The sequence below is a fragment of the Lycorma delicatula genome, chromosome 12, assembly GCF_047948215.1.
Source record: "Lycorma delicatula isolate Av1 chromosome 12, ASM4794821v1, whole genome shotgun sequence".
Lineage (NCBI taxonomy): Eukaryota > Metazoa > Arthropoda > Insecta > Hemiptera > Fulgoridae > Lycorma > Lycorma delicatula.
In genome coordinates, this window is record NC_134466.1 from 37,347,575 (window position 1) to 37,374,607 (window position 27,033).

Here is a 27,033-nt window from a genome sequence, read left to right on the forward strand (position 1 = left end):
TTGTCAATTAACTGTTTTTATACAGTAATTAATAGTTTAAAATAGAAACATTGCGTTATTCTGCAACTGAGCTCTTTTTTTATCACGTGAGAAATTCTCTGAAAACTATTCTTTTACACTGATAAATATATAATTTTTAAGTAAATTAAGAGGCTTAAATTTTACTTTCCATACAAGTATGCCTGTACAGGAAAAATAATATTACAGGTTGCATATTATGTTAAGTTTTTTAGTGTGGTTTTTTTGATGTTGGTTTTTTAATTTCATTTTGGTTTAAAAATATCGTTTTTAAAAATTTGTGTTTAATGTTAACAAAATTCATCAAGTAATTATGATTGTTATAAATTCATTATGGTGATTTACTGTTCTCCATCTTGGATATTCAATTTTTCTAAAGAATTATAAGCAGGAAGATGACATGTGCTTTAATTACCACCTTCTTTGGATGGATTTTATTTGTCTGTCTTTTAAATGTCTTTCCTAGGGTAGTTCATCCATTCTTCATTATTCACCCTTTTTCTTTATTCATGATCACTCCTTATGTGGCAGTATTCCATAAATTTTGGTTAAATGCTCATTTTATGTGTGCTAAAAATCTGGTGAACTTATTAGTTTTCCTTAAATTTGCATGATGTAACCATTCTAAATTTTGTTGGTTACGAACGATATATATATTATATCATAAAGAAAAAAGTTTCAATATTTTCAAAAGTAGTTAATATTCATTTGGCTTAGCTGATATTAAACTAAACAGAAAATAGGCAATAGTATTATATTATTTTAATAGTTAAATAAACGTAATTACTTTGATAAGAAATTGTATTACATAAATTTGTTTTTTGATGTCTGACACGGTCTGGATAACCAGACGGTAATGTCATAGTGGGCTGGTGAGAGCATATAGATTCTCAGAAAAAAGTATGTACGTGCATAAATACGAACGGGCGTCTGCCGGGGGAAGCCAGACTGACATTCTTTGATTCGGGGCTAGTGTGAATTTAGCAATCATGGAGTGGAGACGTGTTTTGAGTTGGATCGCACGGAAGTGGTGTTGTGTTCTTTGTTCGATGAGACAGGACAGATAGACTGGGTAAATAAGTGTATTCGATGCGAAGTCATCATTATTTTTATATGTGCAGGAAAGTATCCTTAGGTATATGAAGAGAAAAATTATTTAAATGATTCAAAATATATGATTCCATAAAATTCTGATAAAAATAATATGTTTAACTAATGTTAAAAAAATTTTTTTCTTGTATTGTTAAAGCTAATTACATTATTTTATATATTTTTTTTAAATATGACAGACGAGTAGTGTAGAAATGTGTTTTCAATGATTCCATATATATGATTCAAAATAGATGATTCCATATAATTCTGATATAAAAAATATGTTTAACTAATGTTTAAAAAAAATATTTTTTTGCATTGTTAATGTTAATTACTTTATTTTATATTTTTTTTTAAATATGACAGACGAGTAGTGTGGAAATGTGTTTTCTATGACTCTATATATATGATTCAAAATAAATTTGATATGCTTAATATGTTCAATTTATGTTAAAAAATTATTTTTCGTATTGTTAATGTTAATTTTTTTAGTTTTAATAATATACTTGTGATCAGACTACATAGCCCTAGTACATTGTTTCGTTGTTCCCCCCTTAATTTGAATTGTTTTGTGATTGAGCTTTTATTTTATATTGATTCACTTGAGTTTTTCAAATTAAATCTTCTTTTTTTTAATTTGGAAGTAAGTTAGAAATGGTGCCCGAACAGGGACCTGAATAATCGAAGTGGGTTATATGGTCTGTCTTTTTCTTTGTAAAAAAAAATAAAAATATTTGCTATTAAAAAATTATAAGCTATAAAAAGGTAAATTTATATTAAACGGTTATAAAAAAAGCTATAAAAATGGATTTAAAGCCATCTATGATTAAAGAAAATTATATTCTATTAGATAGTGGATTTCAGGATGGTGATATCAGTAGCAATAGTATTGCTGACAGATGTAAGGCCTTAGATTTAGATTATAAGGGATGTAGTGATAGGGTTTCTGTATAAAGAAAAATGATATGATGATTTCAATTTATTTATGATCGCTATGCAACAAAATCTAAAGAAAATTTTACTAGTTTGAATATTAAACTAGAACAGAATATAGCTAGTTTGAATGAAAAATTGGAGAAAAATAATAATAGAATTAAACAAGTGAAAGTAGAACTAACTGAGAATATAAACTTCTTGAATATTAAATTCTAAAATTGAGGAGACAAATAGAAGGTTAAGTGAATATACAATAAATTTTGACAAGAAGGTACAAAACTTCGAAAAAGAATGTCAACAAAATTATAAAGAATTGAAGGAGACTATAAATGTGCATGATGAAGAGGTTAAGCAGAAACAGTTAAATATTGAGGTTAGGCTTGATGAGATGGTTAAGAAAATTGTGGAGGTAAATGAGAATAAATCAAAAACGATACTTGATAAGATTGATGATGTTGAGAAACAGGCAGTACAAGAAGGAGAAAATACTAAACTTATAATTACAAAAAATAAAAAAGAATTTAACAAAAGATTAGTTACATTAGATCAAAGTATGAATCACATTAGTAAAAAATTAAATGTTTGTGAGTCACATTTAGACAAGGCTTTAAGTGATGTTGAGGGGGTTGAGACTAAAATGAATAACAAATTTAAAATGTTTAAAGAAGAACTGGAATTAGATTTAGTCAATAAAAATGTTGTTGGAGAAGTGAAAGCGGAGATAGTACCAGAGTTCTACAATGAGCATATGGAACCACATCCAAAAACATTTTTAGATCATCTAAAGATGAATTTTAAACGAAAAAGATGGAAATGAGAATACAAAATTTTTTGTATGAGAAAATATTTTAAAGGAGAATCCGAACTTTGGTTTGAGGCACACTATAGAGAACGAGAAGGGTTTGATGAATTTAAGGTATCATTTTTGAAACGATTTTGGTCAGAAGAGAAGCAAGAAGAGTTAAGAGGCAGGATAATGGGGGGTAGTAAGTTTATGGGTCATTACCGGGATGTACATAATTACGTAGTAAGGACTTACAATCAGTCACAATATTTGGATCCGCCTATGCCGATTGCTACGTTTGTAAGAAGTATTGCAAGGCAGTTACCAGAAAATTTAAGACTAGTATTGTTAGCAGCACGGCCTGAAAATTTAGATACATTAGAGAACCTGATTATGGGATGGCAGAGGACCAGAAATTTAATAATAGGAGTGAACACAGAGGTTTTAGATATAATGGCGAGCAAAGTTATGTCAGACATGATAAATATGAAAGGTATGATAGGAACAAAGAATGGCAAAAACAGACAAGGTATGGAAACAATAATGCGCAAAGTAATAATAGAATTGATCAAAGCAGTAGTGGAAGGATTTATCGCAAAGATAATAGCTCAAACGGAGTAAGAGGAGACGGAGAGCACCAAAATACGGGAAACGGGGTGAGAGAGCATTGAGGAAGGCCTGTATAATGTTGTCAGAAGATCTTACGCCTATTAAAAAAATAAGAGTAATAAATCGTAATTATCAAAATTAGTTTTAAGTGAATTTTAGTTATAGTAATATTAGTATTTGTTGAGTATCAGAATGTTTTGTTTAGTTGTAGTTTTTGTTGTTATATGTAATATAACTGGCGCTTTTATGAAGACAGTGAAAGGTAATCTATTAAAGGTTATATAAAAGAGAATTATGTAATTTGTTTGTTATTAAATATTAAGTCCAATAAACCTATAATGTAGTAGAATTAAGAAAATATTATGTACCAGTAGATTAGATGAAATCTGACTTGATAAAAAAGATGTTGTCAACCTGTAATAGAATGAACAGAATTATTTGTTCGTAGAATTTATTACAGATTGGTTTTGTTATGTTTTGTAATATGTATTCTGTCGAGATTGTGATTGAATTATAAACTGAAGATGATTAACACATGTAAGTCTTGAGATATTGTTAGTTATACAAATGATTTCGTGCGAGTTGGCTCGCACGGAAGTGGTGATGTGTTCTTTGTTCGATGAGACAGGACAGTTAGACTGGATAAATAGGTGTATTCGATGCGAGGTCATCATTATTTTTATATGTGCAGGAAAGTATCCGTATGTATATGAAGAGAAAAATTAATGATATGATTCGAAATATATGATTCCATATAATTCTGATATAAATAATATGTTAAACTAATGTTAAAAGATACAGATACCCAATAATCTCATACACACACATATACTTATAATTTTACACATTTATACAATTTAACATTATTTTCTTTGCATTACATTAATTTTTAATTTAAATTTTACTATGCAGTAAAACTTTTATAATCTAAGCCTCAAATATATGATACTTCCTTAGTTTTAATTAAAATTATTTATATTTAATTTTGTTTTTTTAATAAAAAAATTACTAAACATCTGCAATCTGAATTTTGAATGGCCAAAAGATAAAATGAACCATTTAATAAGTTATATTTTTTGAGGAATTTGTTTGACATAGGCGTTGAAATAATTTGTCAAATAATTCTTTCAGTCAAAACTGTTATTATTTAATTTAATTAAAAAAAAAAAATATATATATATATATATATATATATATATATATATATATATATATGATTGCTGATTTAATTATTAAAAATAATTTATAAGTTTAATCTAAAAGTAGTATTTTTAGTTAAAAAAAATGTTTTTCATTTTCAAAGCATTATAAAAATTATTACATACACACGTGTTGTTATAGTGAGAGAGTAAAAGAAATATAATACAAAGGAATAAATCGTTGTTTGTAGGTTAGTATATTTACTATTATTTGGATAGCGATACAATTATTCTAATGAAGGACTCACTGCTATACATTTTATTTATGGTTTAGCCAATGGAAGTTCATGCAAAAATGAACAGCTATGCACAGAATTGTTTCCCAATTGAAACATTCTAAAGAGGAAGAAGTTTGCTACAATTCACAGAAATCTTAGAGAATGTTGAATGTTGAAGTGTAATACAGAAGGCCTGTAACTGTGAGTAAAGTTAATATGGAAGAAAGAGTATAGTTATCAGTAAAAAGGGATACAGAAAGAAGAATGAGAGGTTTATCATTACACAAGTCTTTATAAACTTCTTTGGTGTGTTCTTCACAAACAACAATTGTATCCATATCATCTACAAAGTTTTTCTAAAAGAGACTTTGTCTGAAAGAGGTACATTTTATTTTTTAAGACAAATTATTTAGATACCTGATTTTTCAAATATTCTGCTTGCTGAGGAAGCAGGGATTAACTCAATCATACAGGTTTACCAGAGATAATGAAAACAGGCACAAAATATTTGAAAGATTTTCTGCTATAATTCAATTACTTAAAATTTTTCTTTACAAACTAGGAGTCATTTTATTTACAAAGATATGTCAAAAGTTTTGATAATAAATTGAAATTTGAAAAATCATACAGTCACTGAACTATTATAGATTATGAATGTCTACAATTTTGAACTTTAGCATTGAGATTTTCAATTTTTTTTCTTCAGTATAATATGCTTGTTTAAATAACAACAGTGTAAATGTGGTCAAAATATCTAAATATTCTTAATTGAATAAAAACAATATGATGGACAACCAAAAACCAAGTGAGATAATATATTTGTTCATTGTTCATGTAAACACATTTGTTTATTTTGAGGTATTGAACCATTTAATATATATAAATATTAAATGTATTACTTTTAATATAATTTTACTGTTTTTATATGTTTACTATGTTTTATATATATTTACTGGTATATATATATAAACATATCATATATCATTAAAGTAATTACAAGAGCTTTTGTTAATATTATTAATGATTTTATGATTCTGTTATATAATGTAGTATTCTATGTTTTTTGACACTAACAGTACAGATTTGGCAATACATGCTCAGTTTATAAAAGTATTAAAATTAAAAAAGAATTAAAATTTCACAATCTACCCACTATGACAACTGTTTATTAGTAACATGATTTTTTTAAATAAAAGATGGAGATGGATAACTGTAATCAGAAACAAATTATTTGAGAATCTGTTAACTAAAAGTACTTAAGGAATATTTCTGCAAAAGACATTATAAAAATATCTAAGTATTTTGATAATTGGAATTCAAATAGCAGCAACAGCTTACTCAATACTGAACAAGACTTCGTGTTGAAATCTAATTGTAGTTCCAGTCTATTTGAAAAATTATCACATGAATAAAAACATATTATCTTTGTTAGATAGCTAAGGAATACCTTTACACCTAAAAATGTATGTGTAATTAGAGAAGCTTTGAATGCTTTTATGTGGGAACATGGAAATGACATTTTGAAGTGTATGAAAAATCTCATACCTGTTCAGGTTTCAGATCTACCAGATGAAAGGCCAAGATGTTAGTCTAATAATTATTAATAATTTTTTTTCATTTATGATAAGGATATAAAGACTGAAATGAAAATCGTAAGTTTCGTGGACAATATGAGGGAAGAGCACCTTTGGTTGTCAAGGCATGTGAAACGAAGTGAGGGTAGCATATGCTGAAAAGAGTGAGAAGAATTGATGTAAATGGCAATATTAGTGGGATAGAGAAGATAACAGTGAGAAGCAAAACATATAAACAATCTGGAATGGATTAGATTGAACCCAGAGTGTGTTACAAATAGAAAAAGATGAAAGGTCAGCTGACCGATAATGTCTGATTCCAAACCATTTGGTCTCAGCTTATACATGTCAATGATTTATATTGCATCTATTTGTAGGTCTTTCATCATTTATTAATAAAAAAATTATAAAAACAACTGTGATCAGCTTGTCAAATTTGTCTTTTTGTTTTATGTAATAAGTTTCATCTCATGAATTTTGTGTTATTTTATTTTTAAATTAGATTTTTTGTTCTAATTAAAATATATTTTAAACCATACAACAATTTAGTTTTTTTTTTAAATACAACTGTTGCACATACTATTAAATTTTGTAAAAATAAATAGTGTTGTAAGTTACATCAATGTAAATTAAAAAAAAGAAAGTATTTCATGCATTAAAGGAACTCCTACAAACTCCCACACCTTCTTTGTGCATTAAAGATAAATTCTGTAATAAATAAATAAGCTGAGGAATGTAACACTTGTGTACCTCAATTGCTACACATCAGTCTAAATAAAAATTGATTGTTTTTATTTATATAAAAACAATAATATTTATTAATATTTTTAAACAATATTTTCTACCTGTAATTCAAAGTGGATTAGGTCTTTTAACATTTGTAATATTATTTTATTTATTTTCATCGTAAAATAAAAATTCAATTGTAGTAGAGGTACGGCATTTTTAAGTAATAAACCCCTTTAAAACTAACTCCTTTAAACTGAAAGTATTACTGCCTTTTCTATTTATATTTTAACAATTAATTTTTAATGTTTTATGAAAAAGATCATGTGTCTTTAATTTTATTGCTAATACATTGTAAACTATGAATTCATTAAAATAAAGAATTACAAAGATATATTTTTTAATCTATTTATAAAATAAAAAAGTGTTATTCAGTAAACTTATGATTATATTTTTATTCTGAGTTGTAATAAAATTTTATTTAACTGAATTTTGAAAATTTATCTGTTTATCCAAGTAAATTTGTAGTTAAAACAAATTAATAGATTAGAAACCTAGCCAATTTATTTTTTGAAACAATACAAAAAAAAAGTACAAAAAAGTAGTGCTTGTCATTAACATTAGGCAAAAATCATAAATTTTTCTTTATTATTCTATATCTCCATAAACATCTTTTGCTTTACATTATAAATCATTTCTCTTGAGTTGGATGTGATGATTGAGTTTTAATTCAGCTGTGTTGATTACTTTTATTCTTGAGTTAAAGTAAGAAAACTGTGAATTTTTTGTCTAAATTCAATCATTTACGTTAAATCTAATTTTCACTTGGAACTCATTTCTTTTAATTTTTTGTTGAAAAAATTAATGAAGAATGAATTGTGAACAAACAATAGTTGCACTAAAAAACTTTAATTAATTGAGTAATCTATGACATGATTAGTTGAATAGACAAGATAGTTTGTTTTAATTATAGTATTTATTATTTACATGAGTATATGTATATACTTTACATGTAATATGTTTAGATGTCTTTTAAATTTTACAGAATAAGGGCATTCATATCTACATTATAAAATGATAATGAACTTTATTTCTTCTGGCGATTATTGGTTTTCATGAAAGAAAATCGTTGAAATCCTATCAGTAATATAAACATGTATTATTCTCCTGTGGAAATAAATTTGAAGACAGAATTCTAAATTTGAGTAATAAAATTTTGCTAACGTGTTTGCTCGTTTTTTAGTGGCATTCGGTCTTTTTGTTACTCAATAGATAGCAAAACTATTTCATTTTAGTACTTCCCAATTTACGATTTTGTTAATTTAATAACATTTTTATATTTCACTGAAAAGATAAGACATAGTAATAAAGAAATCCTTTATTTTAATTATTATTACACATAATGACAAAGTAATTCTTAAATTTACATAACAAATTCTTGCATGCATGCTACAATTAAAGAACTATAATCATTTATTTAAATTACTTTGAAACTAAGTATTTCAAAATTTATTTTATTTTTGTTTTTTTACTAAAAATGAATCAGTTTTTTAGTACATTTGATAATGTAGATTTTATATAATTGAATATATGCGGTCTTCATCCTGTTTTCGAAAGTTTAATACCGTTTTAATCTATTTTTACTCTATAGATAGCAGCACTGAACTGTCTTTTTTTTAACCTCCAGGACCACCATTCAGGTATTGCTTCAGAGGATGAGAAGGATGAAAATTTTTGTAGCGTGTGAAAAATGCCATGCCTGACCGGTATTCAAACCCGGGACCTCCAGATGAAAGGCCGAGATGCTACCACTTGCGCCATAGAGGCTGGAACACTGATCTATCTGATTTTAGTAAAAATCCTCCTGATTTATGAGTTTTCTGATTTAATTAAATTGCTTCCTATCGCTGAATAAACGTAGCAATCTATAAACAATAATTTTACAAAATATGTAAATGATTTATGCGATCAAATTTGATCTCAGACTCTTTCCCCAGATAAATTATACTTTACTGTAACTGATAAAATTTACAACGTATGAATGAAATTATCTTTTTGAACATGTTTTTAATATGATTTTTTTGCCACCAATACTATAATACTTCATTGGCAATTTTTTTAATATGTAATTTTATTTTTTTATAATTTTTTTTTTTTGTTTTTTATATTATAAAATTAATTATTTAATTATTCTTTTGGGAAAAGCTCATCATATGTAAAGTTCTTTGTTATTTTATTTGCTATATCTAGTACTATTTCACCTACTACTTTTTCTACAATGGGTTTCAATGCCTTCATAAAGTCTTTCTTATTTTCATTTAAAGCTACATTTACCGCATCACCTGTAACAAAAAAATAAAATTGAATAGTTATTTATCCATATTAAATATCACATATAGATACATAATATTATGTAAGTAAAACACTAAGAGATTCTTTTCATTAAAACCTTGCATGCACAAAGGTGCATGCAAGGTAATACTTTTAGTGGTGCTGCATTCATATTAATCTATTCAGAAAAATCTTTATATGTTATATCCTCTCAAGAAACAAAAAAACTGATGTCACTGTTTGGTAAGATTTTAGAAAAAGTATGGATAACCACTACATGACTTTAATAACGGTTCAGGTTCACCATTATTATGGTGAATATGGTGATATTCAACATTATGATTCTTGATCCTTATGTTTCAGGTTGACCATCTGTAGGTGATGAAATGTTAGGCCTCCACAGGAAGAATTTCAATCTCTAAATTTAAAGTTTACTTCTCATGAATTTGAAATTCATAATTCCACAGAATAAAATACTTTACACAAATACATCAGTTGCATCTGTAGCATAAACGTTTCTCATATGAAGCTAGTTTCTACATCTATGGTGGAATCAGTTGACCAGTGTTCAAGACTAGGTTCAAAAATCCCCATTTTGTTATTGAAGTGAAGCCCACTAAATTAAATATTTATTTTCTTTGCAGTTATTATAAGGACAGAATGTAGCAACAGATATCCTTTATATCAAAATGTTGGGTTTGACAGTGTAAGATAAGATTTCTATTTTCATCAAAGATTTATTAAGGAGTATTATTATGATTTATTAAATACTGATCTCTGTGCTCTGGCTAAGAAAGGAGGCCACATTTGTGAAGTTTGTAAAATGTATTATTTCCTAAATCATCCTATTTATTGATTTTTTTTGTCTATAATAATTTTTGTATTATAAATATATATATATATATATATATATATATACATTATTTTTCTAAAATCAATCCTTTCATGACCCACATCATTTCTGCACTAATAATATAAATTCAGGTATATATAATTCAGTTTAATCCACCAAAGTACAGATATAAGATAACTCTTACCTTATTTGTATATTTATTATTTTTCATGAAAGTACTTTCTTGAAATCTTCAGTCATGTGATATTTATAAAATTACATATTAAACAATTAAAAGATTAAAATTACAATCATATACAAGAGTATATGAAGTCATTAAACAAAATATATTAAAATCAAAATTAAAACAAACATTTTAACATATATGTGGCAAATACTGCAGTGCAGTATAAATATTACATGTAAAGGAATAATCATATAATGGTTGTTGTAATTTTACAATTACAATAAAATACACAATTATCTTTGATGATTATATTCATTGTTTAAAAATGCAACTTTATGGGAAAATGAGTAAGTTACAATAGTTGTAGAAAGCAGCTTCCATTCTCCGATTCACCTAATTGAATATGATGTTGCATGCTCTTAAACACATATTTTAATGTTTGTTGAGAAATTGCGGTGACACATTGTTCAATTTTGCTCTGCAATGTGGGAATGGTGTGTGGACGAGTTTTATAAGCAGCATCCTATATTTTAAATCAGGACACCGAGGAGGCCAGAACCCCTTTGAAATCACTTTTCCATAACAACACTGATCAAAGAAACTCATAGTGTAGTTGGCTGTATGAGCCGTAGCATTGTACTGCTGAAACTACATACACTCTAGCCAATCTGCAGGTATAGTATTTACAAATTGTTGCACCATCTACATGTAGCACTCACTGTCCACTATGCCATGAACGAATGTCATGAAGATTCGCCTACTTGAAATTGCACAACAAACATCCCCTTTTTGTCCATGAAGAGGACACTTGGCACTTAATGTGGATTTTCTGTACACCAAATGCATGAATTCTGTGCAATCACATGTCCATCAAGGTGGAACCAAAACCAATCATTGAATTCTTCCTCATCTGGTGTTACAGATGACATGAATTGCTGACAGAAAGCTACACGTTTTCCAGTGTCTGCAGGTAACAACTCGTGAACAACATGAATTCTGTACAAATGCAACTTTAAACACTTGCACGATGCCGTGTGGGCACTACCGACTGAGAGACCAATCTGGCTAGATAGGCGTTGCACAAACTTCTTAGGACTATCATAATATGCAGCTTGCATCTCGATCAACTTTTTTGATGTTAGTGTTTTCAGTCAACCACTTTTGGCTGCATCTGTCACATTCCCTGTCTCTTGGAACTTGTACAGCTGCTTAATGAAAGACTTGTTTGGTGCATCCCACCATAAGTTTCTGTAAAAGCATTTTGGCTCTACGCATAACCGGCACATCTAGTGTATTGGGAGACAATGAGTATTATCTGCTGCATTTTGTAATCTATTTTTCCTCAATTTTTCTCAGTTTAACCAACATCAAAATAAGGAAATATTTTTCCATAAATTTGCATCACTTTTTGAATACTCTATAGTATAAATTTGAATATAAGTAAGTAAATAATATTATTACAGTGAAAAAAGGTATTGTGGGACTAGCAGAAGGAACAACTTGTAATTACAGAAACAGTGGTACTGAAATGGTTAAATAATGATGTGTATGATTTTATATTATGTCTGTCAACTTAAGGTAGAATTTAAATAACACAAAGTGCTTTCAGGATGAATCCTTCTTCATTTAATAGATTCAATGGTGTTAAAATAATTTATTTAATATTTTCATAGAATAAATTTATTTATTTATTACTTACCGAGAGCTTTATCACCGTTAAATAAGTTTTCTAATCTCACTGAATAGTTTTCAATCTTTAAATCTATATCTATTGATTTAAATTCAATATATGTTTCACCTTCACGTTTAACTTTTCTTGCTTTTAATACGACATCTCCAACAACATCAGCTAAAATAAAAAATTTTAACAATTAGAAATTAAATAAAAATTTATGTTATTCCAGTACATTATCTAATAATTATTTAAAAGAATAAATAATGGATATTAAAAAGCAAGTAAAACATGAGTTTTGAGCTATGCTACATGAAGACTCATGAGAAGAACAAAGTTATCTTCATCATATTTGTACATTATGAAAAAATATTAATTAATGTAGGGAATAAAATGTTAATAAATTTAAGGAAAATTTATTAAAAAGAAAAGAAAAGAAAACTAAAATATCGTTCATCTTAAATCTTTAAATTAACGAAAATAACGACTTTTTGTTAATTTAAATTGGTTTTAATTTTTTTCTAATTTGGTTTATTATTGCTAACAATAGATACCGCAGATAAAACGGCAGTGTTGCAATTTGCAGTGCCATAATAAAGCATGCTTCTAACTTACCCCGCTCAAATTTTTTCCACCTTAAATTAAGCATAACTCAATAATGACTCACCAATATTCATCAAATTTTCACACATACACAACTTCAGATAAACAATTACAGCAGATCTAAATTTCAATGAAATTGATCAGGTAGTTTTGGAGATTTTTGAGCCACAAAAGAATCTACATGTGGACCTCTACATACATATACACATGTATATATATACATATATATATATTTAGGAAACCCATTTTAAGTAATGGTATTTTCATATTATTCATAGATCAAAAACATTAAAAAATTCATTTTCACAACCATGTGACCGAAAGTAACACCATACTTTTGTTCAAAAAGTACGGTATTAAAAGAACTTCGAGAAGTATTTTGAAAAGTAGTGGTAATAAAAAAGATATCATCATATCCATAGCAGGAATATTAGATTTCTGGATGGTTAGAAATTTAATCAAGGAAGTGAGATCAACGATAAGGAAAATAGCTAGAATAGAAAGAACCAAAGCAAAATTTGTGATAAAAGATAAATAATACCAGCCAAAAGTTTTCTCATAACCTCCTTCCCAAACTCACAGTTTCTAATCTCTGTAATTTGCTTAAGTTCATTTCTTCTGTATGTGTTCCAGATTATAATCTGAATTTAATCTAGGATTGGCTAAATGACAGGTGAGTGAGTATGGTAAATAATATACCAGCTGACTAGTCTTAAAATAAAATAAATAGTATTATGGAAAATATGATATATTAATAAGCACCATGAAGTAATACATACTTGCATTAGCCTTGATTGGTCCTTTTCCTTTTACTGGTACAACAAGGATTCTGGCATTTACATCATACTGAGCGTCAAATGTCAAATGAGGTATTTCTATACCAATATAAAATATGTTCTTTTTCAAATCAACCCTGAAAAATAAAATTATTTAATGTATATAAATTTTTTTGTATTAGATACTCAATGTTACAGTTTTAAGTGTCCTGTTTATAAAATGGCAGACAAGTAAAAATATAATTTCGTTGTTAAAAGGTACTATTCTGCAAATATGTAATTTAAAATAATCATATCAAATTAATAAAATTACATTATATTAACACAAAACTAGAAATGTCTATGTGTATTGAAATTTTACATTCTGCAATAGAAATATGTTTTTAGGATTTATATGTTTTTATCCAAGGTTATTTTTTAAAGCAATACAATAAAATATAAAATTCTGCTTTATTTTTTCCTCATTTATGATTTTTCAATTTTTTAAAACATAAGATTTATTGATGAGAAAATCAGATAATTTGTGAAATCATGTGGTTAAAAATACTTCTTAATTATTGTACAGAGTACCCTTGGAGGTTTTGGCCAAACTTAGGACTCAGGACATCAAAATAAAAAATTTCATGTAGAGAAATACATTATCTTACTTAATTTCCTCTCTGTCCACAATTTTGTGTTTTTTTCAATAAAAATCTAAGTCTTAAGAACGGTTTGAGATATTTTAATGAAATTTAGTGTACATTTACTTGACACTTGACAATGTGTTTACATAAAAAAAAGTCTGAAAATTTTGCCTTTATAAGTACAAAACCTTGCAGCTTAAATATTTTTTTTTTATTTTATTAAAAAAAAAAACAGTGCATTAAAAAAATTATCTTCAAGCTATACATAACATTTAATCAAGTTAAACCTATGTTATAGTTGAAAACAAAAAGCATTAAAATACTAACATTTTAATGGTTGTTTTTTATAGTTGGTGTTTTTGGTTTTTTAAACACAAACTACCTTTGATTTATGGCATCAAATTCATAGTAATTTATTCCTAACTTTGTAATATTCTCCAGTGTTACAGTTTATTAATAATTAAACTCTGATTTCTTATCTTTATTCAAAATCCCATTTATAATAACTCCTCTCTATTAAATAATGCACAAAGAGAAATTCTATCATCACCAAAATTCGTAATGCAATCATTGAGTTGAACTGTCATAACATACAAGTGAGTTTCCACTGGATTCCTAGCCTGAGGGAATCCCAGGTAATAAACATGCAGATTCCACTACTAAAGATGCATGTAGCCAACCATCCTTCACCACTCGTGTTATTGATATCGATTTTATTAATTTTGTTAAACTCTTCGAGAAAGACTGGACTGCTACAGTAGATAATAAACTCTGATACATCAACTCTGATACTGTGCTGTCATTGAGCTCTTCAATCCGAAATAACCATCAAGGTTATTATTGCAAATAGGGCTGACTAATCTTACACAGGGACACCTAATGAATCAGACCGATGCACCCATTTGTGTTCACTGCAACTGCCAACAAGCAATACACCACATCCTTGTAGACTGCGAGTGTTATGCAGCACTGCATCAGAAATTTAAATTAGTTGTTATCAACCGATATATTCTAGGAAACAATTTCTTAAAACCGAATATTCGATTATCTAATACTTATTATAATATATTTTCTTAATATCTTATATTATGATTTAATATAAATACTTCTTTTCTGTGTTTTTAGTTTATATATCATTATACTTAGCACATGTGTTAAAAAATAATTTATATATTGCAAAATCATTACTTTCGGGTGCTAATAACAAACCATCGTTGTGTGCAAAAAAAAAATATTTTTAAAAATATATATGTATTCATAATTAAATAAAATATTAATAATAATTTAGTTACTTACTTCAGTTTTGTTACTTTAAAGTTGCTGGCACCTCTTACGATTACATTTGTACCAACTGCTCTGAAATTACCTCCTCTTGAAACTACAACTTCTGGCAAAGTAAGTGGTTCCAAAGCTGGTACATCTAACTCTGGGATACCTATAAAAGTTTAATCTTTAAATTATATGATTGAATAATATTAAAACACTTAATTTAACACAAATCGTTGCTCTTTGATCATGATTATTTGAGTTCTTAAGAAACATTATACTTATCTGAAATACAAATATTCCAAAACCAAAATATATTGTTAGTCAAAGAAAAAGAAGGACTAGATTTGAAGTACGTGAAAAAAATTGGAGTAAAATTTTTAATTATTAGAAATACTGCGCTTTCAGTAGCTGAATTAAATTTGTTAATAAAAGACACTGAAAAATAGTTACAAAAAAATAAAAATCCAAAACCAAATTATTTCAGTTATTAAACCTTCAACATCAGTAGGTGGGAGATAAGCAAAGTAAAATTTTAAAAATACTCATTTGTTAAGTAACCATTACTAACAAAAAAAAAAAAAAAAAACTATTTCTACCTGTACAGATTGATTCGCTAAAGGTTGATACTACTTCTGTCTTCCTTGAGATAAATTCTTATGTTATCCAACTTCCTATAAGGGATAGTACATTAGATCAAGATGGGCAATCTAACTTGAAAGTATGAACTTGTTAAGCTAACTTTATAATTTTAGCTGGGATCTAAAATTGTATTACACAGTTATAAATCAACAGTTATTTTTTTATTTTGTTAATTCAGATAGAAAGAAATACTCTTTTTATAACAATTCATAAGCATTGTTTTATATAGTTGTTTATTATTATAATTCAGTCATTTATCTTTAATTATTAGTTTTTTTTTAATATTTTTTTTAGCAATTCCTCAATATCTAGATTTTAATTTTATTTAGTTGTACAAGATATAAAAAAAAAAAAACATAGGAAAATGTATCCATTACATTAGAACTAGGGTAGTTTTCTTGTTATTCATTTTCTAATTAGTCAATCAACATCATCATCATCTGGTGTTCTGCCTGAGAGCAGGTTCCTTACACCATCAATGTTTCCAATCACTCTTGGGCCAAGCCTTTTCCTTTGACCTCTTGAAGTTTCCAATTTTCATTTTATCTATTAATTTCATTTTCTTCTTTATCCCTTCTTTTCTCCTTCTACTGGCCTTTCCAATGCAGTTGTCAAGATTTCATTTCCTTTGACTACATGTCCTAGCCAGTTTCCTTTTGTTTTTTGTACTTGCTGCATAAATGCATTTTGTTTTTTAATCCTGTTCGTTACTTCCTCATTCCTCACTCCATGTAACTTATTTTTTCCATTCTTCTCCTTACTGACATCTCAAAAGCTTCAATCCAGACCCTCTCCTTCTTCATCATACTACCCCTTCATACAACAAGACATTCCACAAACAGCATTTGGCTAAAATCTTCCTTAACTCACATATTTACTAAGTTCTTAATTTCAGATTTTTATAGCATAGTAATAATCAAGGATAAAATTTCCTGTGTTTAGGTGTATCCCTTGCACTATGTCAATCTGCATTCTAAATTCAGTGAACAAATTATGTAAAAATTTAATTCCTAATTTTGTTCTGCTGGCTACTATGCTTACCATACATATTAACCGCATAACACATTCTTTTCCATGACTAGTACATAATCTGTTAAAAGTTCACTTCAAAGATAATTATATAAACCTTCCCCTCTAATGTTTGATGTGGAATAAAACCAAACAAATAATTCTCAAACTGTAACAGGAGAATTTCACTATTTACAGGTTTTACTGCAAACTCTGTCAAGATTCAAGGAATTTTTAAAGAAGCTGAAATATGAGGTATAAAATGTAGCCAGTTAAGTAATGAGGTATATCAGCAAATTGTATTAATAAGCTATGAGGTAATGGAGTCAAAATTTGCCAACATTTTTTCAGTCTTTTGTCTATTATTTGATATAATTTGCTTTTGAAAGCTAAACAATATCTTATTTAATTCTTTAACTAATGATCATCATATTTTTCAGTTTAAAAGTACTATTATTCTTTATCAGCTGTAGATGGTTGTAAGGTAAGGACTATTAATCAGTATCTATAAAACAAGATATCCTGACTAATTCATAATCATCGCCCAGCAAAAACTATTGAAGATAAAGTGATGAAAATTTGTATACCCATGCTTCTTACAGTCTAGTGGACACTAAGAAAGGATTTTTTGAAATTTGAAGTTCAAAGGGTTGAAATTGGGCAATATTAAATTTTACTGTTTTTTTTTTTTTTAATTCTTGGTAACAAATGAAGATATCAAATTAGATATTCTTCTTGTGAATAACCAAAAACCAATTTATAGATATTTTGAAATTCGACCTTGAAAGGGGAAAAAAGTAAAATCGTTTTCTGCTATTTCTGACCATACTATAGAGATATTCATTAGATGTGGGCTTACAGATACTTTTCAGATAAATATCTAAAAATCAGTGTAGGGTATTTTGAATTTTTAAGGAGTGCAACGTTGGCTTTAACCAACACAGCCGCTGCCACTGTTACCTGTATGTGTAACACAACTGGCTGCACCTGCCTTCCATTACTTGACTAAAACATAGAATAAAAAAAATAAACTGAAACTGAGTATGGTCACCTCCTAGTTGTGTTTGTCAGGTAATTCTAAGAACTGGGCAAAATGCATTTTTACCACATGAAGGACAGGTAACCAGCTGTAGCTATTATTTTTAAGATGAAGGATGACTACTTTGAAATCTGCATTCTTCAGATCACACAAAGTTTCAAGTCCTGAAGAAATTACAATATATTGATAGTTTTTATAAATGGAACAGACTTTAATTTTTATTCATTATTATTATTATTCTTACAAGCATGAGTTCAATGATCACAGACAGATCCAGGGGGCTGAGCCCTCTGGATCCCATCTAGCTAGCTCATAATATTTTATATAATTTTGTATTTGTTCTGAGTTTTAGCTTAATGCCAATATAAAATAAAAACTAACATTTTTTTTTAAGGTTGGTACATTATACCATACTGAAAATCTCCATTCCCTGTTTTAATTTAACGTAAAAAATTTTGAATGTAAAGAATAGATACTCTATCAGATTTTGTAAAATGAAAATAAATTCTCAGAATTTTATCGCTGTTAACTTTATTTTTCTCTTCCAGTAAATCTTTAATTTTGTAATAATGTTTGATACATTATTTTTTATACTGATTATTATCGGGTTCTTTTCTGTTTTTTTTTTTTTTTTTTTTTTTTTTTTTTACGTTACGTATTAGTAATTGCTCAATTATAATAATATGGTATTTGTAGAGAAATTATAAATATAATCTAATCAAACTTAACCTACGCTTGTTAATCAAGATTAGCGAACGTAGGTTAAGTTAGTTAGATTATATTTATTATTATAAAATGAGCAAGTACTAATACGTAACGTAAAAAAACTATTGTGGGGGAAAACAGAAAAGACCCCATTAAAAGACAATTATTAAATATTATTATTGACGGTAATTTTTTTTTTGTAGAAATAAACTATAATTATTATTAAATATATCTGTAAATTATAAAATAATGTTAATAGATAATATTGAAATTACATTCTGTTTTACGTAAAAATAGCTTTTTATTTTTTCTTCTAAAATGAATCAGCTGATTTCATGGTTATGAACATGTTACAGTTGATGACATTACAGATGTTTTACGTGTGATGTTTTGCTTATTGTATTTGTGCTGATTGAGATCAGAAAAAAAGTGTGACTGATTTTAAAACTGACTAACTTTTTTAAATTATGAAACAGTTACAGCTATAACATTTATTAAATAACTGCCTTTAAATATTAGGAATAAATTATGAGCATATATTTTTCAGTTTTAACGTGTGTACGTATATATATATTTTTCTAAGTCGAAGGTTCAAATCCTATTAAAAGTTAGTTTCTTTTGTGCGGATTTAATACTTGCCAATGGAAAACTTGTATTTTAGTGGTTGGGGTTCAATTAACCAGACATTTAGGAATGGTGGTCCGAGTCTGTACAATACTACACCTCATATATATGTCATACATAATTATCCTCATTACATTGGTGGGAGGGGGGTAGGTTGTTTATTGTAAACTAATTGAATAGATTGTAACCTACAGATTACGAATAATAAAAAAATATATATGTATATGAGTTTGCGCATGCATTTTGTTTTATAACGTAAAAATAAGAAATAAGTTAAGAGTTAAGAAATTTGTGCTTAGTATGTAATAGTGTTTACTTGCGTTATGTACTAGATATTTGGAAATCGTGACTCGTTGGTTTTGTGGTTAGGTTAGCATAGCGCTTTGTTACCAGTGTAGAAAGAAATAGATGCCAGAATTTGCATTATTTCTGATTATTTATTACAGTAATAGCCTAAGCATAAAATCTGCATTAGTTAAAAACAAAAAAAAATTTAAAGTAATCTTTGTTATAAGAAACAAAACATTTTTCAATTATGATTATTTTTTACAATAAATCATTACAAGCGGACACCTGCAAAAATTTTGCAACGTGAAAAATTCAGCTGTATATTGATTGAAGTATACATATGTACAGCGATCGAATTATACATATTCATAGTGATTGTGGTGACTGGATGCATCGATGGGCCAGCAAAACAAATTTTAATTTTAACTAACTTTTTTTGCACTTTTTCTCATATTTTTTATCTTAAAGTTGTTTGATGCACACCCAGTGGGAGGGGGTAATTTTTTATCCAGCAATATTACATTTATGGGGGGATTGTGTTGATGGTTTCTTACAAATTGTGCACAACCATTATCTTTCCTTGACTTTTGAGTTTTCATCCTTCTGTTTATTTCCTTACGTAAAATGATTTCAGATAATCAATTAGTTTTAATTATTTTTATGTGTATTTGTTGAAATTTACCATTCCAATTTTTGCAACAACGTATTGTATTCGTAAATACATAAGTTTTCATTTACCCGTAAAATAAATAACAGTATTCATTTGTATCAAACCAGAAACAATGTTGTTCTGACATTGTATAACATAGTATTTTAGCTTACAAAAAATGGATATTTTCTTCTATACCAGTACTGATTTTATTTTTGTATCTTATTTTTTTCTGATGATCCTGTGATTTTTTTCTTATTTCACGATGATCCTGTGATCTAGGTATTCTCTCAGTCTACCTTGACCCTTTCTGGCAAATGATGATGTAGTTAATTTTATTATCCGTGTAATAGTAGATTAACCTATCCATTCAAGAATTCTTCATGTACCAATCTAAATAAAGTGTTTATTCATCCAAAATACATGAAAAAATTCTACTGAGTAATATAATTGTTTTTACTTTTTTTACATTTGTATGAATATTGTTTTGTTAGCATATGTTGTTATATGAATTTAATGCAGATTTGCAGTTGCACATATCCAGCATGGTATTGTATTCATTCTTATGTTCATGTCTATTCATAAATACTTGACTGTTGTTGTTAGCAGAACCAAATAGTTTTAAAATCATAAATACAAATTATAGGGTTTGTTCCCTATGAAATGTATTTTTTAAGAGCCTATTTTTAATGATCAGTTTTCTTGGTCCTATCTTCTGTATTATTCAAACAAATTCCTAATTTAAGAAACTTGTTGTTTGTGATGACAGTGAATGTTCAAAATTTATAATTTAAAAGCTGTTTTTTCTTTTTTTTAATATTTATGTAATTGAAATGGTTAGGTAATTTTTATAGAATGTTTTTTTTAACAACATAAGAAGCAATTTTTTATCCGGATACAGTCAGAGCTCAAAGTATTTCAAAATTAATTTAGCAAAAATTGTAAAATACATTAACTCATTTTTCATTGCATGAGAATTTTTATTTCTTTATAACCTAATTCAAAGAGATTTTAAAAAAGTAACTAGGAGAAATAGGGCTATGGGTAAGATTGTAATTTATATTCCAACCATGGTGTTGCAAGGAATATAAAACATCAGGAATGTTTTTTGAAGTAGCACCTTGAAAATTAAAAAATGTGAAATAAGCATGACGTTACCTGTACATGAAACTATCATTATATGTATATCAGAATGTCTATGTGTTTGTAATTATGTTTACGTAAAACTTGAACCATTGAACTGAATTAATTGGAGGGGGTGATCTTTAGCATTTTATTTATTGAACTTTGAGGAAGGTTTTGGGTGATGTAAATTTATTAAAATAACTATAGGATTGGATGAACAAAAAAAATTAAAGTAAGAGCATGTTATATTTTAACAGAGCAATTATTTTTATTAAGTATTATTTTGAGCAGCTGAATAAATTGCATTGTTTGAGTTAGTTTTATGATTACTATAATTTCAGTTTTGTTTATTAAAAATCTAGTAATGAATATTTAATAGAAAATTTGATTTTTTTCTCAATTTTCATTGAAGGTTAGACAATATTTTTTTTTTTTATTTACAGCAAATTCTATTTATATATTTGTACATGTGAATGTATGTAAAATTGAAGTTTTATTTATAAAATTGCATTTGTTTTAATTTATTTTTAATTTTTGAACAAGACATTCCCGTTAGTTTAACCAAATTATCATGTTTTAGCTTATTTCCTCTATGAATCTGTTTTTAAAGATAGATTCCTCAATGGATCTGTTTTTAACATATGAAAGTTAAAATCTAATTACTGTGTCCATGTTTATTACAAATCTAAGAGTTGGATTTTCAATCTTGAAAATTTAAATAAAAAAAAAATTGATATTTTGTTTACAGTTACAAATTGATATAAAAGTCTCATTCAGCCCTCTTGTTTTTTTGGGCTTAGAAGTTTACTTAATGAAGTAATTTTACTTCTGTAAGTTTGCCTAATTTGCTACATTGTTATTTAACTAAACTAAATAAGTTACAGTTTACTAAAAATATATATATATGTACTTGATGCTTCTGCCCAATTGGGTAAAAAATCAGGGCAAAGCTGAGATACTTGTACCCGAATTTCAGTCTTTTTTTGGTCAACAAGTAATCTAGATATGAGGTAAAAGTTGTTGAATTAATGTTGTTATGCACCCACCCCTAAGTTTGATAAACTTAAACCTTTGGAATTTTAAATTACTTAATTTCTTTCATCATACTAAAGTCCAGTTTTCTATAACCGTTTTATAAAATTAAAAATTATAAAAATTAACGTCCCCTTTTTTTTAAGTTTGTCAAAAATTTGAATGCCATCAATGTCTCGCATATAGAAATCTTTTGAACCATTTTCAAAGATTTTATTTTGAACCAATCCCAGATATATTAATCAAAATAAAAAGCTTTCACATATACATATTGTATGTATATTCTAAGGAAATTTTTATTACTTTGTCTTTGTTTTTCAGAATAAGGACTTTTGTATTTCCCCTGAGAATAATTTAAAAATTCTACTTTTATTGGTTTTAAAATGAAATTATTAAATGAATTTATATTTATTTTATACAGGGCTTCCACACTTTCTTTGCAGCTACCCCCACCTTTTACCGCATGTGAAGTACAAATAGAAATGGTTACAATTTGTCCAATTGTTGGAAAAAGGGGATAATATAATAACCTTTGTGTGCAAAAGATAAGTCCTTAATTGTCAATTCTTATTTATTAAAAATTGCTAATAATATTTCTTGTACTTCTATGGATGTATGGTTTTCACCAGTTTGTGAACTTATGCTTGTTTACAGTCTTAACCGTTGTAAATACCAAAATTTCATAAAATAAAAAAAAAAATTACTAACAAACTAAATTTAATATTTATTTATATAATTCATGAACAGATGTAATAAATGGTTTGCATACCTTCTGTACTTGTAATCTTATAACTGTCCAGTCAACAGAAGGATTAGAAATCTGAAGTTCACATTTTTCCCATGTGTAACGTTGACTTTGTTGCACTATACTTTAATGAAGTATCTTTTTTTGTATGTTTCAAATGGATTACTTTTATCCATTTTGCAGGATCTGGTTTTGCATTTTTTACTTTTCTGGTGAATGTAGCTAGAAGTATTAAGGGGAAAGTATGGTGATTGTCAAAATTAGGGTATTGGGTTTTTTGCAAATCTTTGTTTTAGTGGGCAAGTAGTTGATCAAGATACAAAAAAAAAACAAAAAAAAAACATTTGTATATGTGTACGTATGTGTGGTTGTACTGCTTTTGGCCTTATATCTCAGGATTGACCGAACCGATTTTGTTCAAATTCGACTCAAATATTTCTATATACAAAGTGAGCAACTTGAAACCAAACCCATAACGTGTAACCGCTGCAGAATCGGGCGGTTATGTTGGAATGAAATTTTATGAATGATACTGATAAGAACATAAAACGTAATTTTAATGTTGCATTTATTTACCGTATTGTTACAAAGGATGTTCAAAATGGCCATCCTGGGCATCGATGCACTTTTGTGCTCGACTGATCATATTGAGTCGTCTGACGCAAAACGTTGTCAATTGTTTTGATTTCTCATAGAATGTTCACTTTCAGTTCATCAATATTGTGAGAATTAGATGCATAAACTCTCCTTTAAATAGCCCTAAAGAAAAAAATCGCAAGTAGATAACTCAGGGGAACGTGGAGGCCACCGTTATCTGTTGACAGCTCGTTCATTTGTGAAAGCTACATAAACGCGATTCAGTGAAACGTTTCATGTGTGATACGTTGTTCCGTCTTGTTGAAAGAAGCTGTATTCTTTTCATTATCAGTTAACTGCGAATAGAATTCTTCGAAAATTGTGAGGTAAACCTGTGTACTGACAGTCCGGTCAAAAAATATTGGTCCCACTATACGATTACCGGAAACTGTACACCAAACACCAATTTTCTCAACGTGAACTGACGATCGAGTATCTCGTGAGGATTCCTCACCATCCAATACCTGGTGTTCTGCGAATTAACATGGCCGGAAAAATGAAACCGTGCCTCGTCTGACATGAAATATGCTATCCTCTCCTGGATTGAATATGGCATTTTACACAAACACAACTGCACTACAACAAAATGTATACTGCACTGACACGTAACCACGTGACAAACGGCAGCAACAATCAGATGTAACATATACATCTACTAGTCGCACTAGTTGTGTGAGTCTTTCGTAAATAGTATTGGGTACTGGTTTCATTAATATTACTGGTTCGGTTTTATGTTGCTCGTCTTGTATACGGGGCATTGATCCTATTCATTATTTTCTAAATTTGTTTTGGGATGGGGGAATATTGTGAAAAAACCAATTTTGGTTTTCTTTAGAGGCATTTTATAGTAAACTGTATTAAAGAGAATTCGTTACCGTCAATGCATATATAAATAATAAAAAAAAGATTTCCAAAAGATCAACCCACCCGTCATTAAAATTAAAATATATGTTTTTTCTTCTGTTCTCTTCCTATATGTTATCTTCCTTTGGTTTAAATAGATTTTAATATTTATATTTCATATATATATATATATATAGGCTATCAAGAAATATCTACAGTTTTGTTTTAAATTACAGACCCAGGAATCCAAAAAAGCATTTTTGAAAATGTTATTCTTTCTTATTTAGCTTCTATTGAAGAGGGTATTATACTCGTATTTAGAGAAAACTTTACTTAAACATATTTTTTTCTTTTATGTGCAGTGGACGAGTGTTTTTGAACCGCTATCGACAAGATGGAGATGATTTGTTTTCCCTCATTGTTACGGGCGATGAGACGTGGATATCTTAGATCTACGAGAATTGAAACAATAGTCTATGCAATGACGCCATTCAAGTTTCCCAAAACCGAAAGAATTTAAGCAATTATGTACTCGAGTCGAAAAATGTAATTTATCCTCCACCTCTAAAAAATATATATTCTGTTTTGTTTTGTTTTTGTTTTCTGCCTCTAACTCATTTAATTTTTATTTTTAATAGCGGGGAAAGTTATACAATACTTTGCTAACTTTTTTCTTTCTATACTTACTATAAATGTATTTTTGTAAAAAATTTCAAAGAAAAAGAATTAATGTGAATAAAATGTATACAATTTGGATATATTGGTTTAGGATTCTCTTTTTGGTTGTAAATTGGTAACTATACATAGAGGAATGTCAGATAATGTAAATTAAGTTTAATTTGTGGTTGAAACCAGAGTTAAATAACATATAATGCATTTATAAATTGACTTAATTTAAAAAAAAAGTCTGATGTGGACACCAAATGACATCCTTATATGCCTATTAAATTTCATTTATCATTTTTTATTATTGAATTATTATTCATCGTAAATGTTTTTTTTACAATGAGGTTAATAATTATTAATAAATCAAAATATTTAAATGATAAAAAAAGGAGATGAAGTCTGATTCGAACCGACGTGCCTTCCCCTTGTAAGATCCAAGTATTTCATTAATTAAAGTTTTATTTGGCTATAACTCTGGAACAATGAAAATAAGTACCACTTATGATATATCGTTGAAAAGCTTTCAATGAGGGCTTATTAATACAGTTAAGGAAAAGTCCAAAATCCAAGTTTTTGGGCTTTTTTTTACACTCTTGGTTCAGTCGATTGCAATCAAAATGGGAGATGCACAATTGGATATTACAACAGTTCTAAATCCAAACTTTCAACATCCTACAGCTAATCGTTTTTTTTTTTTTGGTTATGCGAGATAGACACGTACGTACGTACAGACGTCACGTCGAAACTAGTCAAAATGGAAATTTCCGTTGAAATCTGGAAACCGAAATTTTTTACGATCAAATACTTCCTTTACTTCGTAGAAGGTAGTAAAAATTATATATAGGCAAAAGATATTAAAATTAATAGAAATTCTTTACTTGATGAGATTATAAAGAAATCTCACTGTACTGACAGAAAAACATCAGTTTTATATATAATGAATTTATTTATATTATCTTGCCTCTAATTATGTATAGTAGTGATTAATAGTATAAATTTCCCCATTGTTATATTATAATCATTATTATTAACCGAAACGCAAAAAAAAATTATTTTAATCACTGAAAGAAGAACGGAAATCCCTGAAAATGAAATTAAGAAAAATGACTATATAAAAAAAGAAATAACTTAATCTAGTTGTGGTAGGTAAAATTAATAACTTCTGACTTTGTTCATTATAAATTCATTTAATTATTGAAATAATATTTTAATTTATGTAACCTAGTATAAGATAAAAAATTATTGTTTAATAAGTTCTGAAATCCCGAGTTTTTTTCTGATCTTATAAGTGATAATATGGTTATGTAAAGCTTATTCTATAGATTTTTAGATTTATATATAGTAATTTAAATTAATAGATTTAAAATAAAAACCTGATTCAGGAATACTTAACCTTGGTTTTTTTTCATGTCCTTATACATATCTCGTGTAATATTATATAAAAATAATAATTAAAAATATTAAAACGAAACAACTAATTTATGATTTCATTTTGTTAAAATTAAGTATATTCTTACATAAAGTATGAGCATTTTTAAGCAAATTGTTTTTTCTTTTGAAAATAAATTTTAATGATGTTTTTTTA

The 27,033-nt window shown here is 27.6% G+C and overlaps 1 protein-coding gene and 1 long non-coding RNA gene across 2 annotated transcripts in view; one reads left to right on the forward strand and one right to left on the reverse strand.

Moving 5' to 3' along the window:
• Positions 1-8,516: 8,516 nt before the first annotated feature.
• LOC142333479 (protein takeout-like) overlaps positions 8,517-27,033 on the reverse strand; it is a 60,535-nt gene continuing 42,018 nt past the window's right edge. Inside the window, exons 3-6 of the mRNA XM_075380707.1 lie at positions 15,477-15,615; positions 13,561-13,694; positions 12,206-12,355; positions 8,517-9,498 (exon numbers count right to left, since the gene is read on the reverse strand). Of these exons, the coding sequence (XP_075236822.1) occupies positions 9,344-9,498; positions 12,206-12,355; positions 13,561-13,694; positions 15,477-15,615 (578 nt within the window). The 3' untranslated portion in view covers positions 8,517-9,343. The remainder of the gene's footprint in view (positions 9,499-12,205; positions 12,356-13,560; positions 13,695-15,476; positions 15,616-27,033) is intronic.
• On the forward strand, positions 19,187-26,835 carry LOC142333480 (uncharacterized). The gene is made up of 2 exons (XR_012758613.1): positions 19,187-19,613; positions 25,145-26,835. It is a non-coding gene; the product is annotated as an uncharacterized LOC142333480 (long non-coding RNA).